The sequence below is a fragment of the Alosa pseudoharengus genome, unplaced genomic scaffold (genome assembly GCF_046254945.1).
Source record: "Alosa pseudoharengus isolate Yale_2024_CS ecotype anadromous, Long Island Sound unplaced genomic scaffold, YU_APseudo_1.1 YU_APseudo_1.1_scf_19, whole genome shotgun sequence".
In the NCBI taxonomy this organism is placed as follows: Eukaryota; Metazoa; Chordata; class Actinopteri; order Clupeiformes; family Clupeidae; genus Alosa; species Alosa pseudoharengus.
Window position 1 is genome coordinate 6,506,456 of NW_027468657.1, and position 16,722 is coordinate 6,523,177.

The following is a 16,722-nucleotide window of genomic DNA, read 5'->3' on the forward strand; positions in this document are numbered from 1 at the left end:
AAAATTTGACCGGCCCACCTCTGGCCCACTACCTTGCCTCAGGGTTGCGTGAGTGTTGGCCCAGTTCTGGCTGGGCCTCCGGCCCAACAATGGCCCAGTCACTGATAACTGACACAAACAATTTCCTCTGGCCCAGATGTGGCCCACACACTGTAAAATGACTCTTATTGTTTCTGTTGGCCCTGGTGTGGCCCACACACTGTGAAATGACTGTCATGCATTCTGTTGGCCCAGGTCTGGCCCACACACTATATAACTGAGTGTTGGCTGAGTGTCGGCTGGGCCTCTGGGCCTCTACTGGCCCACACACTATAAAACTGATCTGACTGAGTGTTGGCTGAATGTCGGCTGGGTCCCCGGGCCACATGTGGCCCATTAACTACCAAAAGTAAAAGTAAAAGAAAATAAACACAAATCCAGAACTAGTAATTAAAAGCACAAGCTACTTTTATTAACAAGTTTAACAAACACAACCTTGCAAATAAAACAAACATTTAAAAATTATACAAGCTTTTACATACAATTTAGAAATTAAACCAGTTAAAATATACAAGCTACTTTCATCTACAACAATCGACATCTTTCATATAAAAAAACACAAACAATTAAACATTTTAAAACTGTATAATGATTCAAAGAAATAAATTATTCTAAATTAACATTAAACCTGTCTAAATATTCTAAATTAACATTAATCTCTCCCTCACTCACTCTAAAAGAGTAATTCCATTGTCAGTAGTTGTGGGTTGTGAGTTAAGTGTTGTGTTAGTGCTTTAAATTCTGTATTTTTGTACCATGTACCATGACCTACCCAGCTACACACATGCACACACACTCACTCTCAAAGTATTTTTCAATAGCAGCAACCTTTGCCACGTCCCTTCTCTTTCTGTTGCCTCCACCACTTTTAGCAGCACTACCAGCCGGGGGTGTCTCCAAACTGAATTTAGGTATAAAAGAATATCACAAGATCATTATGAAGTTTAAAGCAAGATTTCAACATGTCATCTGTCAGAGAAGTTCTGTTTGTCCACTCAAATTACAGATAGCCACCTCAGCTCTCTCAGTTGGGGGTTGATCAAAGAGTTTTTTACATCCATCCTTCAATTTGAGATGAATGGACAGCATGTCATTTCAAAAGAAAAGAAAAATCATTAAATTATTTATCCTTTTACTGTCTGACAAAATATTACTAAAGCCCAGTCTTGCCACTCTGCAGCTGTCTTGGTAACACCTCCCTGGTAGTTATTTTGGGCAAATAAGACATTGTGTGATTGTTAAATGCTAATATATTACCAATGACGATCACTAAGAGCAAGACATATTTGTCAACACATACAGACCTGAAGCACAAAGGCTTGTGGACTGTGCTCCAGTTGGTTGGCCATGTTTTCAACAGCGCATTCCTGTTTCCTGCCCACTCCTATTCTTTGCTGACATAATGGATGAGGCAAACCAAGCATCTAAAATGCATCTAAAAATTACACATCACAAAACACAGGCCTAGATGAAAACTGATTCCTATTATTTGGCTCATCTAAACAAAAACATATTACTTATTCTATTAAATCAATGTACAACTTACCAAGAACTCTTCAGGTCTCCTGTTTTCCCAACACAAGAAATGGTTCACAAATGTATGTAGCCTTCTTCATCCAAACTGGTGCAGGTCTCTGGTCAGTGTTGCCTGGATTCTGAGGTGTACATTTAAATCACAGTAACGTTAGGTTAATGGAAGTATTATGTGTTCAAAATGATTACATGATCACAAACAACCCCTCAGTACAAAATACAGAACAACCTTAAAATAATCCTACTGATTTTGATGAGCTTTACATGACCAGGACAGGACAGGTCCCACCCTACCATCTCTCTCACTCACACACACACACACACAATCTTGCCTGTCTAGTGCCTGAAGTTGGATAGATAACGATGAGATGCCCAATTACCAATCCCTATTCTAAGTCATGCAATACTGGTTCATTGTTAAGCTATTTCTAAAATGATTAAATCACAATTTTCTTTGAAAATCACATAATTGTGCAAGTATAGCTAACGTTACAGCACTGCACGATTTTAGCCTAATAATCACATCATCAACTATCATTATTTCACTGATGAATCGACAGCGTGGCCTTGAGCCATCTGCATCGCTGTGTAGCCTACCCCCAAGCAATATGCAGTTGGCTGAAGTAGGCTACTGTATAGTAATAGCCTACACTCTCCATCTGCATATTTCCATTTCCTCTCCTCACACTATGTTGTTGTTGTTGACGATGAGCATCAGAGATGTTGGTCCTCAACAATCCATCATAGCCTACGAGCATGGACCGATAGTCCTAGTCTGGTCTAGTGCTTGGACATTTACAGGTTCATTATAAGATATATATGGGTTTTTCTTCCCATTTAAAACTCATGATACTTCCTTGCTTTTCTCTTCTAAGCAGATGACATAGATATTTAGATATTTGTGGGCACTGGGGAGCATTCACAGATCCATCAAGTCGCCTGATTAGACAAGGCTACATCTGAAGTTGTTGAGGTGTTTAAAGGGAAAGAGATTCGGGTTTGCGGCAACCACTTTTGTGCATCTCGGTGCAAGTATACATTACTAGCTAACTAACATTTGTAAGGAATTCCTGCCTCTTACGAAGTGAATTGAACTGATGGATAAATTAGTCAAATAACCTGGAACTATGGCTGAGATTTAGAAGTCAGTGTATTCCAGACCACACAAACTATTTTTTTTAAATCTAACTCTAGCTAGCTAACGTTACACAGTGGGCTAACGTTAACTTACGTCCTTCTCTGGGTACAGTCTCACCGCCATCTTGAATTTTAATGTTTATTTCTGAGACTTTTTGTTTTTACAAGCTGTGGACTAAGTACTAAATACCGTTTATGAGAAGAAACACAAACGTAAGTAACAACATCTCGTTAATTTGTCCAGTGGTTTACAGTCAATATGATTGCTGCAAGCTAACTTTAGCTAACGTTAGCTATCAGTGGCTAGTTCTAACTGTTAGCAATGCAACTGACACTAACATTAGCTATCGTGGGCACGACTTTCCACTTAGCATGCCGCTAGTAAACCCCACTCTACTGAGCTAGCAGGGAAGCCAAGCTGGCCGTCGGTAGTGGTGTACCGTTTTAGTTTGGCGTGAAACAGTCTGTTTAGAGTAGTACATATGTTTGACTAGAGGCTTGTTTTGAAATATTAGCTTGAACTTGAGTCGGGAATTCATCCAAATTCACTGATATAGGAAGATTATCTCTCCACAGTAAACTGAAAGGTTACAGAAGGAAAGCTTGCTAGCAGCTAGTTATTTTTTGGCTTAGCTAACGTTACCCATGGTAGCCATGTAACTGTTAGCTATGCTAACGTTTGTTAGTTCAGATCATGCCTGCCTAGCTTCCCATAGTATGTGGGTTTAGTTCTAACGTTAACACGGTTGATTTAACAAGCCGTTTAAGAATAACGACAGCATGTTGATTAGGCTTTATGTGAAGGTTTGTCGAGCTCTCATCTGACGTTATGATACGATGCTAGTATCTATAACGTTAGCTTGCGATAACGTTAATATATTGTGTCGTGGCATGGAAAAAAGACAGGCATTGATTGTCTTTTCATCAACCAACCAGTACATTTGCTGACGAGGTTAACGTTAGCACCGGCAAGTAAGAGCAGTTCAAAAGGGCTCTTATGTGGAACAAGTTAGCTAAGCTCCCATTACCACAGTGTTAATAACCTAACCCAAACTAATCGGTGGTTAAGTTTTTCGTTAGCTGCTGGCCGTGGTGCTGGAAGAGGGTTTAATTAGCTAGGGATATCCAGCTGATTGAGCCGAATCCCCTTGATGGAACGACAACTCGTTAGGTAAGTCTATGGTCAGGACTGTGCTAAAATAACCCAACAATCGCTTGCTAATTGCCGATTTAGTCATCACCGGAGATTCATTTTCAAGCTTTAACAGTGGTCAGCCTATGTGCATTTGAAGCTGTGCTAACAGGTTATCTCATTAAGTTGATCTACAAAAGTATCGATACCAGGTTTCCTTGCGCCGTTTGCTTAGACTGGCTAACTTTAAACGTTAACTGTTATCGCATGTTGAAGTGTTGACTGTGTGAGACCTGGCTACCCAGCTTTAACGTTACCCTGTATCAACATATCCCAGCACCATTAAGTTAGCTATCGTAATTAACCCTATTCGAACTACTTGCACGGTGATCCTAAGAAGTAACTTATAACCATAGAGTCAGATTATACATTTAGTGTCTTTATGGGTGCCTGATTAGTAGTTAAGATCAATGAGTTGATGTGAGATCACTGCAAGTAAACAAGGTGTAGCTGCTAGACTAGTTCTACTGTTGAGGTGGGTTGCTAAGCAGGGATGCAGATAACTTTGCTGCTTGGCTCTGTTGTTACATATATCAGTCAAGTTCCTAACATTAACGTATATCAAGATTTGAGAATCTCCCGAGTCCGATTCTCTCTTTCTTTCCAGTTGATATTCGCGAGCATTTCTCGGGAATGTCAGAGATTCGGTGGATGTTATGATATGAAGACGCGAAAGTGTAAACGTTCATTTTCACTTGCCAGTCAACGCTAGCAAGCCCTTAGCTATCGAGCTATGCTATATAGCTACACTATCAATAGCCGCTTATTTACTATTAAAAATAGCAAATTAACACAGTACTAGCAGGCTACGTCGTGAAAACGTAATTGGCAGCTACAAGGCGATGGCGATACTTTCACCCGATTTAACGTGCAGATGCTGGAAAATTAACGTCAGTCCTATATACAGTCTATGGTCCTAACCAATAATGTTAACGTTACAGTGTCATTAACTTGCTTATTATGGAAATTAGGAAACTTGCTCTATTTAAGTATCAACAACGGGACTAAGTATCAACAACGGGACTTCGTACTTTGCGTTCATTGTAGCTCGAACCAGGTAATGTATGATCTGAGGTGTGCCAATATTGTTTCGTCTTAAAGCAATATTACCAAATCCGTGCTGACTGCTGGTCATGCCGTTGTTGTTGGCCAGACCTCCACTGTGGGGAGCTAACGTTCTGTTCTGCTTACGACCTATTCCAGTTTATGAAGTGGAATGCGTGCCTGTTGATGCACTGTTGAGCTCAGTTTGTTTGCATTTTAACAGGTGTTAAAATACAGATTACATTTTCTTTCTGTTGTCTTGCTCTGGCTTTGATAGATAGATAGATAGATAGATACTTTATTGATCCCCAGGGGAAATTCAAGTAAAAGCGACCTTGAGTATGAGAAAGGCGCTAGATAGATAGATAGAAAAATAGATACTTTATTGATCCCCAGGGGAAATTCAAGAAATTTGCTTTATAAATACAACTATTATTTAATCTCATTAAGAACTGTTCAGGAACCTTTGTCACCATTGTTTTAATTATTAAGTCAATGTGGTGATTTGGGACTGTACCATGTTGTGCCTGTTGTTGCTAACCATAGCTCATCTAGTTTGGGTCATATCAGGTTTTATCATAGGGCATTGTCTTTTTGTGATTGAGTGATAAATCCCCCACCCCCACAAGTTCATATCTGACTTCATCTTAAAGGTGTTGTCTGTCCTGTACTGTTGCTAACAGTAGCCCCCCCCCCCCCCTCCTCTGGTCCCAGCAGGCAGTGCCCCCTGGACCCCGGCCAGCCTCAGCAGCTCCCTCCCCTGCTGGCCTAGATGCCCCAGGCCCAGGCTGGCGGCCGGAGTGACGCGGTTGGGCGAAGCCGAGACCATGGTCCTGAATGGCAGGCGGCAGCAGAGCAGCCGCGTCTCCGGGCAGCAGGCGGGAGGGCAGGCCCGGCCCCCCTCCTCCTCCTCCTCCTCCTCATCCTCATCCTCCTCCACCTCCCAGCGCCCCCAGCTACGCCACAGCAGGAGCTCCCCCAGCACACGCAGGGCCAGCCGCAGCCGCAGTGAGTAACAGCGGTCACACACAAGACAGATGTTTTAGAGCAGTGTTTAGCCAGGGAAATATTCCTGAGTTGTTCGGGCATGTTCCCATTGATATTGGGCAACCAATTTTTCAGGAGAAAAAATATGCAAATTGTCATTGAGTTTGGTTCCATGCAGCTAATAAGCGGTTTCGAATCAGTTTATTGGGAGTAAACCAAATTTGCGTGTGTCTTGTAAACACCTTATTCTGATTAAAATAAACAGAAAAAAGGCCATATTCGGTTTACTAATAAACCGTTTGCACACCCTAGCATATGCCTGGGTAATGAAAACACCTTTAAACGGAATATGCGAAGGAAGAGTGTAGGCCTGCGCATGCTCAATTCCCACAGAATTAGGATACAATGAACAAATGGCCTCACACACACTTTCCTAATCATGGCGAAACAACGCGCACACTTTTGGAAAGACGAGGAGACAAACTTATGTCTTGCAATCATGCAAATGTCATCGGCAGGAGAAAATGTCGTAATAGCGACATTGTTAAAAAGATTTGTAAAAAACTTAATGAGGCTGGCTAGTGAAATACAGGTGGAAGACCCTGAAGACGCTGTATTTATCAGCCAAAAGAGGGAATTCCACCAGCGGAGATTTACGTCACGTTGGGAGCCAATTTGTGGGCTGCATCGCTGACTTATTCGGAATAATGTTGATTGCTATGTAAACAGGACAAACGTGACATTCTACTTGCATGTAAACAGGTTAAAAGGAATATTGACATAAATGGAATTTGGGCAATAAACTGATTCCAAACGGTTTATTCCCGGCATGAAAACACGCTTATTGTCATCTAAGATAAACAGCATTATTGCTTTAAAAAGTGCCCCCATGTGTCATCAGGCATGGAATTCATTTTCATAAATAAGGACGCATACTGGTTCCACCAGTTGCAACCAGTATAATGTATTTGAACTGTCTGAATTGGCTGGTAGCTTCATAACAACACTATCACAAGTTTACACTACAAATATGGCGTGGGTGTGTGTACCTGTTTTGACTCTGTGTGTGCCTGTGGTGTGTTGTATGGTTGGATACGGGAGTTATGGAGTGTGTGTATATGTGTGTGTTTGTGTATAGTGTGTGTGTGTGTGTGTGTGTGTATATGTGTGTGTGTGTGTGTGTGTTTGTGTATTGTATGTGTGTGTGTGTGTGTGTGTGTGTGTGTGTATATGTGTGTGTGTGTGTGTATATTTGTGTGTGTGTGTATATTTGTGTGTGTGTGTATGTGTTTGTGTGTGTGTGTATATGTGTGTGTGTGTGTGTGTATATTTGTGTGTGTGTGTATATGTGTGTGTGTGTGTGTATATTTGTGTGTGTGTGTGTATGTGTTTTTGTGTATATTGTGTGTGTGTACCTGTTCCTGTTCAGACTCTGTATGTGTTTGATGTGTTGTAGGGTTGGGTGCGGGGGCTCTTGAGGGGGAGCGGCGCCATGCTCCCTCCTCGGCGATGAAGGCCAGGGAGCTGTGTGAGAATGACGACCTGTCCACCTGCCTCATCGTCGACCCCTACCTGGGCTTCCAGACTCACAAGATGAACCCAAGGTACGGCCTCAGCACCTGGACACACCAGGCCATTGGTAGAGAGATAGATAGCTAGATAGATAATTACATTATTCATCTCCAGATGGAAATGGCAGTGTTAAGTAGTAGCAGTAGTAGTAATTTACGTACATTTCCCAAAAAACACACATTTTACACAAAACATTCACAGGTAGTACACAAAATAGTGTAAAACTATACATATAGATGGTATATAAACATATAAATACATTTAAATATAAAAATATATGAGTATAACATATATTAAACAAATAAACAAATGTTTGTTAAGTTATAAGTACATTTTTTCTAAAACACTGCAATGTATTAGGTAATGCTCTTGTGACGTGATTGCGTGATATTTTTGTCCTTTAGGTTTCGGCCAATCAAAGGCAGACAGGAGGAACTGAAGGATGTGATTGAGCGCTTCAAGAAGCACGACAACCTGGAGAAAGCCTTCAAGGCCCTGACGGCAGGAGACTGGACCCGCAGCCACCTCCAGCACAAGAGCAAAGCCCAGGAGAAACTCTTCAAAGAGCACGTGGGTGACCAGGAGTCAAGGATGCAAACATCTTTATTGTCTTTATCATACAGTAATAGAATATTTACTTGGGTTAGAGGCTCATACGACTCATAAATAATATGCTAAGCTGCATTATCAGGCTGTGACAGCCTGTTTACCATGCATAGAAATGTGCTCTGTTGTGCTCTGAGCGCGTGCACACACACACACACACACACACACACAGTGACTCACTGCCTCGTAGTCACCATACACTAAATTAGAACAGAGATGCTCAAAATGCACAGTTTACAGTCATGCGTGAAGTACTCGGCAGATTAATATATAGCATACGTGAAGTACTCGGCAGATTAATAATATGTAGCATACGTGAAGTACTCAACAGACTAATAATATGATGGCTGTGTAGGAAATGTGTTATAATGTGTGTTTTGGGAGACACGTGCCCTACATTTATTTAAATTTCATACTTAAATCAGATATCTGATACAATGTTCTTTTTTGTTTTTTGTTTTTGCAGGTATTTGTTTACTTGCGCATGTTTGCAACCAACAGCGGGTTCGAGATTTTACCCTGTAACCGCTACTCGTCAGAGATGAACGGAGCCAAAATAGTTGCAACTAAAGAGTGGTAAGAGCCTACAGCTAGCTAAACACTAGGCTTAGGCTTACATGGTACTGATGTAACAGCTAGCTAAACACTAGGCTTAGGCTTAAATGGTACTGATGTAACAGCTAGCTAAACACTAGGCTTACATGGTACTGATGTAACAGCTAGCTAAACACTAGGCTTACATGGTACTGATGTAACAGCAAGCTAAACACTAGGCTTACATGGTACTGATGTAACAGCTAGCTAAACACTAGGCTTACATGGTACTGATGTAACAGCAAGCTAAACACTAGGCTTACATGGTACTGATGTAACAGCAAGCTAAACACTAGGCTTACATGGTACTGATGTAACAGCTAGCTAAACACTAGGCATACATGGTACTGATGTAACAGCTAGCTAAACACTAGGCTTACATGGTACTGATGTAGCAGCTAGCTAAACACTAGGCTTACATGGTACTGATGTAACAGCTAGCTAAACACTAGGCTTAGGCTTACATGGTACTGATGTAACAGCTAGCTAAACACTAGGCTTACATGGTACTGATGTAACAGCAAGCTAAACACTAGGCTTACATGGTACTGATGTAACAGCTAGCTAAACACTAGGCTTACATGGTACTGATGTAACAGCAAGCTAAACACTAGGCTTACATGGTACTGATGTAACAGCTAGCTAAACACTAGGCTTACATGGTACTGATGTAACAGCTAGCTAAACACTAGGCTTACATGATACTGATGTAACAGCTAGCTAAACACTAGGCTTACATGGTACTGATGTAACAGCTAGCTAAACACTAGGCTTACATGGTACTGATGTAATGGCAAACTACCTGAGCTACACTACACCTTTCAAAAGGGCAGGGATTATTTACAGAACTATAACATGGAGAGTTAGCATCATAGTGACATGCATACATACAGATTCAGGGGGAAATATCTGTTAATTTCAGAGCGATTGTGTTTGTGATTGCGTTTGATGTGCAGTGTGGGCTTGTTGGTGTGTTGTCTCTGCAGGAAGCGTAATGATAAGATTGAGTATCTGGTGGGCTGCATCGCCGAGATGTCTGCCAGCGAGGAGAAGAACCTGCTGCGGCACGGCGAGAACGACTTCAGCGTCATGTACTCCACACGCAAGAACTGCGCTCAGCTGTGGCTGGGGCCCGCTGCATTTATTAACCATGGTGCGGACACACACACACACACACACACACACGCACACAAACCTGTTAAACCAGAGATTCCCCATTCTCTCTGATTCTTTATCAACCATGGAATGTGCATATATACACACGGTTTGGTGAAGTCAACCATAGTATGCACACACACACACACACACACACACACACACGCACACACGCACACCTGTTAGTGAAACCAGAGACCCCATCCTTCACATATTACTCAGATACAAAACAATGTGACCTATTACCCACCAATTCTTTCCCGTTTAAAAGATATGCTTGTGAACAAAGTATTTGACCAAATGTATTCAGTGATTTTAATCAGAAAAAGCTGATGCGTAGCTTTTGACTTGGACTAAGACTTGTTCATATAATTGTTTTTTTTTTTTTTTTTTTCTCCTTTGAATTTCAGACTGCCGGCCAAACTGTAAGGTAAGTTTTCTCTGAGATCTTATCTCTGAGTTTTCCGCCTTCCATACACTGAGCTGCATGTTTGTGTACAGGCTTGTTTACTTGTTGTCTAAGAGCGTTTTTCTTCTGCAGTTCGTCTCCACAGGCAGAGACTCAGCGTGTGTCAAAGTTCTCCGAGATATCGAGCCAGGGGAAGAAATCTCTTGTTACTATGGAGACGGCTTCTTTGGCGACAACAATGAGTATTGTGAATGCTACACCTGTGAAAGGTATCAGTCAGCACCAGCCTAAAATGTCATACTTTCACATAAACAGTATGTTAGATATAAGTAAGTAAGAAAATAAATGGTAACACTTTACTTGACAGTATTGACATAAGAGTGACATGACACTGTCATGAATGTGTCATAAACAAGTCATACACGTTTATGACCTAACACTTCTGTGACATTCGGTTTTTGTCATAACAAATTAGGGTTAGGATTAGGGTTGGGGTTCATGTATTCATGACTGTGTCATGTCACTCTTGTCGATACTGTCAAGTGAAGTGTTACCAATAAATTATGTAAGTTGCTAAGAAATAACCAAATGTAAGTTGTGGGTGAGGAATGTTTATGGGTTTTACTTATTACTGAGGAGGCCTTGTTTTTTGTTTATATATTAATCACTTCCACAGAAGCATAAGCGGAATGGAAAGTTGTGTGTATCAGATGGTAGATGTTGTACAACTACAGAAATATAAAAGAAGTGGTATCTTCTAGAATGTTATGGTCCCTACAGATTCTCTCTCCCTCTCTCTCTCTCTCTCACTCTCACTTTTTATGTATGTGTTACTGTAAGTTGCCTTGGAAATAGCCATTAAAAAGCCAATAAATGTAAATGTGTGTGCGTGTTTCCAGACGAGGCACGGGCGCGTTTAAGTCGAAGGCTGGTCTACCGGTGGCAGCTCCGGTCATCAACAGCAAGTACGCCCTGCGGGAGACGGACCGCCGACTCAACCGGCTCAAGAAGATGGGCGAGAGCAGCCAGCACTCAGACACACACTCCGTTGGCTCGCACACCGACGCTGAGACTCAGGAATCACCACAGACACACTCATGTAAGCAGCTCACACACACACACACACACACACACACACACACACGACATTCTTAAATACACACTCCGTTGGGTTATAATATCTTGCTCTCTACCTATTACACATTACTATTATTATTATTATTATTAGAAATTTGAGTGAAAAGCCTGAAAATTCTGAACGTTTTGCTGACACTTGGCACACAAGGTCAGAGTTCAAATCCAAACAAACACACTTGTCTTAGAAAACAAAACAACAAACAAAAAGGACAGAGAAATAAATGACTAGCCAAAGGAGAAGAAGGCGGCAGTCTGTGTTTAACCCCATTTTACACACTCATGGAGTCTTCAAACAAGTCAGCTTCAGTCCTGTGTGTCCCACCCTGCATGACAGAAGAGAGAGACAGAGAGAGAGGGAGAGAGAGAGAGACCCCCTGTAGGCAGCACTGTAGTCTCTAGTCTGAGTGTTGTATCCAGTGAAGCAGTGAAATGAAAACACCTTGTTGTTGTTCCGCACCCTCAGCAGCGCAGAAACGCTTCCCCAGCCCCGGCCTGAAGCTGAGCCGGACCCGCAGCAGAACCCAAACACGACAGAACCAGAACTCTCTGTCCAAACCTCCCAGCTCTACCTCACCCGCCAAAGCTGCTACGGTACCCCCAACCACCAGCAGCAGCAGCAGCAGCAGCAACAACAGTGGGCGTCGGCTGTCCAAGAGGCACCATCGCTCCCGGTCCAAACGGGCCCCCCACCCCACCGCTCCGGCCCCCACCCCCACCAGCGTCCGGCTGCGCAGCCAAGGCCGCGCGCGAGGCGGGGGCCAGCACAAGACCCCCCCGGCGCCCCCGAGGGCCACCCGACTGACGCTCTGCCACAGCATCAAGCAGGAGGCGCTGGAGCTGGAGCTGGGGGTGGGGGTGGGGGCCGAGCGCGCCTGCGGCTACAGGACTCGTAGGCTGACGCGCACGCTCCTGAAGGAGCAGCAGGAGGCAGCCGACAGGGCGGAGGGTGGGGAGGTCGTGGGGTCAGGGGTCAAACACGAGCCCCACGTTCCGGACACCACGCACCTGGGCGGGATCGTCATTAAGACGGAGCCTGCGGACATGGAGGAGTACCTCCAGCACGGGTCAGGTGTGGCCCCGCCCAGCCAGGACCTCCCAGCCAATCACAGCATGCAGGCAGCGCCACGACGGCTGACCCGTCTGCGATCTGATAGGACAGTCAAACAGGAAGAGGAGGGGACTCTTTGCCCTCCAACGTTCCCCCCTACAAAGTCTTGCCCCTCCCCTTCCCCGAGCCCTGGGGTGCTCAGCCAATCAGTCATTTCGAAAGACTTGAATCACCGCGGAAACGGTGCTTCGTCGAGTCGCAAGGGGAAGAAGAAGCGGAAGCACCGTTTGGTTCGCTACGACGCGCTGCTCATCGAGGACAGCAGTGGCATCCCCAAGCTTACCCTGCGTCGCCGCGACGATAGCGGCAGTGGGCGGCGGAAGAGTCGGAAGGCCTCAGCGAGCACGTCAACCTCTCAGAAGAGCCCCCGCCGACCTGCCTCCCCCTCCTCTTCCTCCTCCAAAATCAGCATCAAGTTCCGCAAGAAGCGCCACGCCGACTGGGGCGGCGCCTACGTGGCACACCTCAACAACGGCTTCGGCCCCAACGGCAGCGGCGTCGCCCACGGCAACCACACCAAGCTGAAGATCCAGCTGAAACGCGAGGAGGAGGAGCAGCAGGTGACTCAGTCGCATACGGCACTTGGCCCCGCCCCCACCACACGCCCCACGCTCAGTGGCAGCACGCCACCTGTAGGCACCAGAGAGCTGCTGCAGCAGCAACAGCAGCAGCAGCAACGCGACTCCCACGGCAGCAGGAAACACCGTGCCCACCCGCCCCCAGCCCCTACGCTCTCCTCCTCCTCCTCAGAGGAAGAAGAGGAGGAGGAGGAAGATGAGGAGGATGCTGACGACTTTGACGACTTCTTCCCATTGCCGGCGCCCAAGCGCCTGCGGCTGATCTTGGGGAAGGATTCCATCGACATTGACATCTCCTCCAGGAGGAGACAGGACCAGGCGCTCCGCCTCCACACCTGACATCGCCCCCTCATGGGTCACATGACTCCAGCAGGGGCCCTCGGTGCTTAGCACCGCCCACAATCAACCCCACAGGTGTTGATGTAAAAAAGGTTTTTAGTCCTGTTGAGACCCGTTGTGTATGAACCTCTCACTCAAGTCAGTGGACATTCTGTAAATTATACAATGAAAAAAGAAATCATACCATAAGTCAAAGCACTTCTGTTTTGTAAGATAAAAAGGAAGATGTAGAATATATAAGTGTTGGTAAAAGCTGCCCTTGCAGATTTATATAAATATATAATTTTTTCTGTTTTTTTTTTTTTTTTCTATTGTCATTTGTTTTGGTGCTGTTTTTCGTTGAGACTGAATTTGTTTCTTGAAAGGTCGTGGAAGATGACCTTTCACATGCTGATGTAAGAGGGAAATGGGATGTCAAAGGAAAGCCGGGTCCAGAGATGCCCCATCACCATCCCACGGTGCTGGAGTGTGTGAGGGCTTTGTGTTCCCAAGACATATCCCCCTCCCCACCCTCCCCATCACATTCTCACACACACACACACACACAGGTAGAGTCAGCTCAGACACTACGCGGTACAGGTTGAGGCGTGCTGACGCACAGACACACACACACGTGACTCCTGTGTGGTCAGTAGGACCCGCACCAATGAATAAATAAATATAAATAAATCAATAAATATAATGTGTATGAGGACACATGCCAGGACATCTCTAGCGGCGGTGTAGCAGTGCCCAGACAAGTCTTAGCTAGCATCACAGATTGATTTAGAACTTTCTGATGGGCACTGTGTGTCTTATCTGTGGTCCAGATGACCGGATCAGCCCTTTTATCACATCATGCATTTATAATAGCCATGCCTTTTTGATCGCATGCGTCAGATATGTTGAAAAACTCACCCTCAAAGGACTCGTATCAAGGAGAAAATTGGTACACACACACGTTTGGAATGGTAATGCTCTTGGATATGTCTGAGGGAATGCAAAGCCCACTGGCACACCCAAACACACTACACACACAGGACTCCAATGGTGCTGTTGGATATATGATAATGAACATGCACACACGGGAGTCATAGTGGTGCTGTTAGACATGTACACCTCACACACACACACACACTCAGCAGGGTGTGACAGCTGACTGAACCCCTCAGACTGTGTGTGTGTGCGAGAGTGAATTGGTAAATGAAAACTGTCACGCTGCATTATGGTCTGAAAGCTGAAAGGAACCCAAACCTATGTAGAAAGACAAACAGTACTGGGAGTTGTTGTTGTTCTGTATATGGTATATCATTTTGGATGTTTTTTTTTTTTATGCCACCAATTCCAGGAAAAGTGTTTGTTTTACCTGCTGAAGTAACTTAGACTGGTGCATCTCCCTTCGTCTGTTTTACAGAGGTCCTGGCAGCTCACCTCACGGCCCCCAGTCAGTCAGCATCCACAGCAATGTGAACCCCCTCCCCCCCAGTACAGCTACAGTAATCAACCACACAGGAAGTGATGTAATGTGAACCCCCAGTACAGCTACAGTAATCACCACACAGGAAGTGATGTAATGTGAACCCCCAGTACAGCTACAGTAATCACCACACAGGAAGTGATGAAATGTGAATCCCCCAGGGCTGACACTATAACCACCACACAGGAAGTTGTGGTGGTGGTGGTTGTTGGGTCTGGTAGCATCTGCTTTTACTATCATGTATAGCACAACATGTGTATAATTCAGCCATGAGTCATTTTGACGGAGGTCTTTAGAGGGTACAATAACCCAGTTCTAACTGAAGAATCTAGCACATAGAACACCAAAATGCTGAAGGTTGGGTTCTGCACAGTTAGTACAGTATGTGTGTGTGTGAGCTTGGACATAAAGGAACCCACTGCTGTAGATGTGGTGTATTCATGGGCTTATAATGTTGCTCTGCAGTCTGACCATATCTCATCATGAGTCCAGTTGGAAAGTGTACAAGTTCCTAATCATAGACCTGTTGGACTGGAACACTACTGGTTTTAATATGCATCTGAGTCCAGTGCGGACGGTTCCGGTTCCGCTCGGAACCCACTGAACTGGATCTATATGGTTTTTAACAGCATCACACAGCCATTTCCACACAGCACTTGGTGCCTTAAGCGACTCCGACTCCAGGATGCGAACATCATCATCTCCATCTGACAGGACTCAAGCCCCCAGCATGGGGAAATCCTCATTCACTGTCTGGCCACCCAAAACCCTCTCCCCCATGATGTGATGTGGTGTGTGTGTATGTGTGTGTCTATCTGTTTATGTATGTGTGCGTGCACGCGCATATGTTTATGTATATGTGTATGTATGTTCATGTGTTTATGTGTGTGTGTGTGTATATGCTGAATGTTTGGACCCCTTTCCCCACATAGCAGCTGCCTGTGGCTCAGGTCCGATCTGCTGCTGACCCGGTGCTGATCTGATGTGGGTCTGGCACTGACCCGCTATTGGTCCAATTAGTCTCAGTTCCAGTCCTCGTATGGTGTGGGCCTGGTGCCGACCCTGGTACCGTGCTGGTCTGGCCCTGTGCTGTTCTGAGTCTGCTGTTATCTGGGACCTCTGCTTTTTTGCTCACGCCACCAGCAGTAGGCCCTGTGCGTGCATCCGTGTGTGTGTGCGAGCGAGTGTGTGTGTGTCCAGACCTACACTGACTCTTGGCCAGGTCAGAGCCGTATCTCAGCCGGGTCGCCCCCCCCCAGCTTTACTTGATCCTCCAGCTGTCCTCTCCATCGCCCCCTGTACAGACGTCTGTGGGAAAGATCCCTTTTAAAGACTGTGTGAATAGTTTGCTGACAAACAAGTGTTACAAGGACACAGGTGACACTGACCCAGAGTTTTGAAGAGACAAAACTGTCTTATTGTGTACAACATGCGGACATATTGTACTTATTTAACAGTTTTGAATACTTGAAAGCAAGATAAAAGTTTCTTTGCGAGAAAAAAAAAAGTCTCCTGTATTACTGTGTTTAGAGAAAAAATACTGTGGATTTGTGACCTTTTCCATGCTTCATTTTTCTCCTGTTGATGTCCAGCAGGTTCTTTCAAGAGCAAGATTGGGAAGGGAAATTGAAACATAAATTGGTCACCCACGGCTGTCTGAAAAGTGTTTTTTTTTTCTTCTTCAAATCTATTTGAAATTGCTCTTGTGTACAAGGTACCACAACTTAAAGAGTAGGCCTAGCCTATTTGCTGTGTCAACACAAATCTTTCCTTTTTTTTGCCATGAAAGAACCCTAAACACTCTAAATCACAATTGGATTTTTTAAGTGAACAGCA

At 44.5% G+C, this 16,722-nt stretch overlaps 1 protein-coding gene and 1 long non-coding RNA gene across 9 annotated transcripts; one reads left to right on the forward strand and one right to left on the reverse strand.

Moving 5' to 3' along the window:
• Window positions 1-631: 631 nt before the first annotated feature.
• LOC143132200 (uncharacterized) lies at window positions 632-5,050 on the reverse strand. 3 transcript variants are annotated; one of them, XR_012988259.1, is made up of 4 exons: window positions 5,012-5,050; window positions 1,586-1,694; window positions 1,344-1,463; window positions 632-940 (listed from the first exon to the last, which is right to left on the reverse strand). It is a non-coding gene; the product is annotated as an uncharacterized LOC143132200 (long non-coding RNA). The 3 variants fall into 3 exon arrangements; XR_012988257.1 differs by having other exon boundaries at window positions 1,344-1,474; XR_012988258.1 differs by having other exon boundaries at window positions 632-1,101; window positions 1,344-1,474.
• LOC143132198 (histone-lysine N-methyltransferase KMT5B-like) lies at window positions 2,252-16,494 on the forward strand. 6 transcript variants are annotated; one of them, XM_076291572.1, is made up of 10 exons: window positions 2,252-4,958; window positions 5,663-5,953; window positions 7,389-7,536; window positions 7,909-8,074; window positions 8,577-8,686; window positions 9,691-9,857; window positions 10,270-10,289; window positions 10,401-10,537; window positions 11,168-11,367; window positions 11,872-16,494. In XM_076291572.1, the coding sequence occupies exons 2-10, from the start codon at window positions 5,773-5,775 to the stop codon at window positions 13,428-13,430; spliced, it is 2,688 nt and encodes an 895-aa protein (XP_076147687.1). In that variant the 5' UTR covers window positions 2,252-4,958; window positions 5,663-5,772; the 3' UTR covers window positions 13,431-16,494. The 6 variants fall into 6 exon arrangements, with proteins under 6 accessions (XP_076147687.1, XP_076147682.1, XP_076147685.1 ...); XM_076291567.1 differs by having other exon boundaries at window positions 2,254-4,958; window positions 11,869-16,494; XM_076291570.1 differs by having other exon boundaries at window positions 2,254-3,880; window positions 5,660-5,953; window positions 11,869-16,494.
• Window positions 16,495-16,722: the final 228 nt, after the last annotated feature.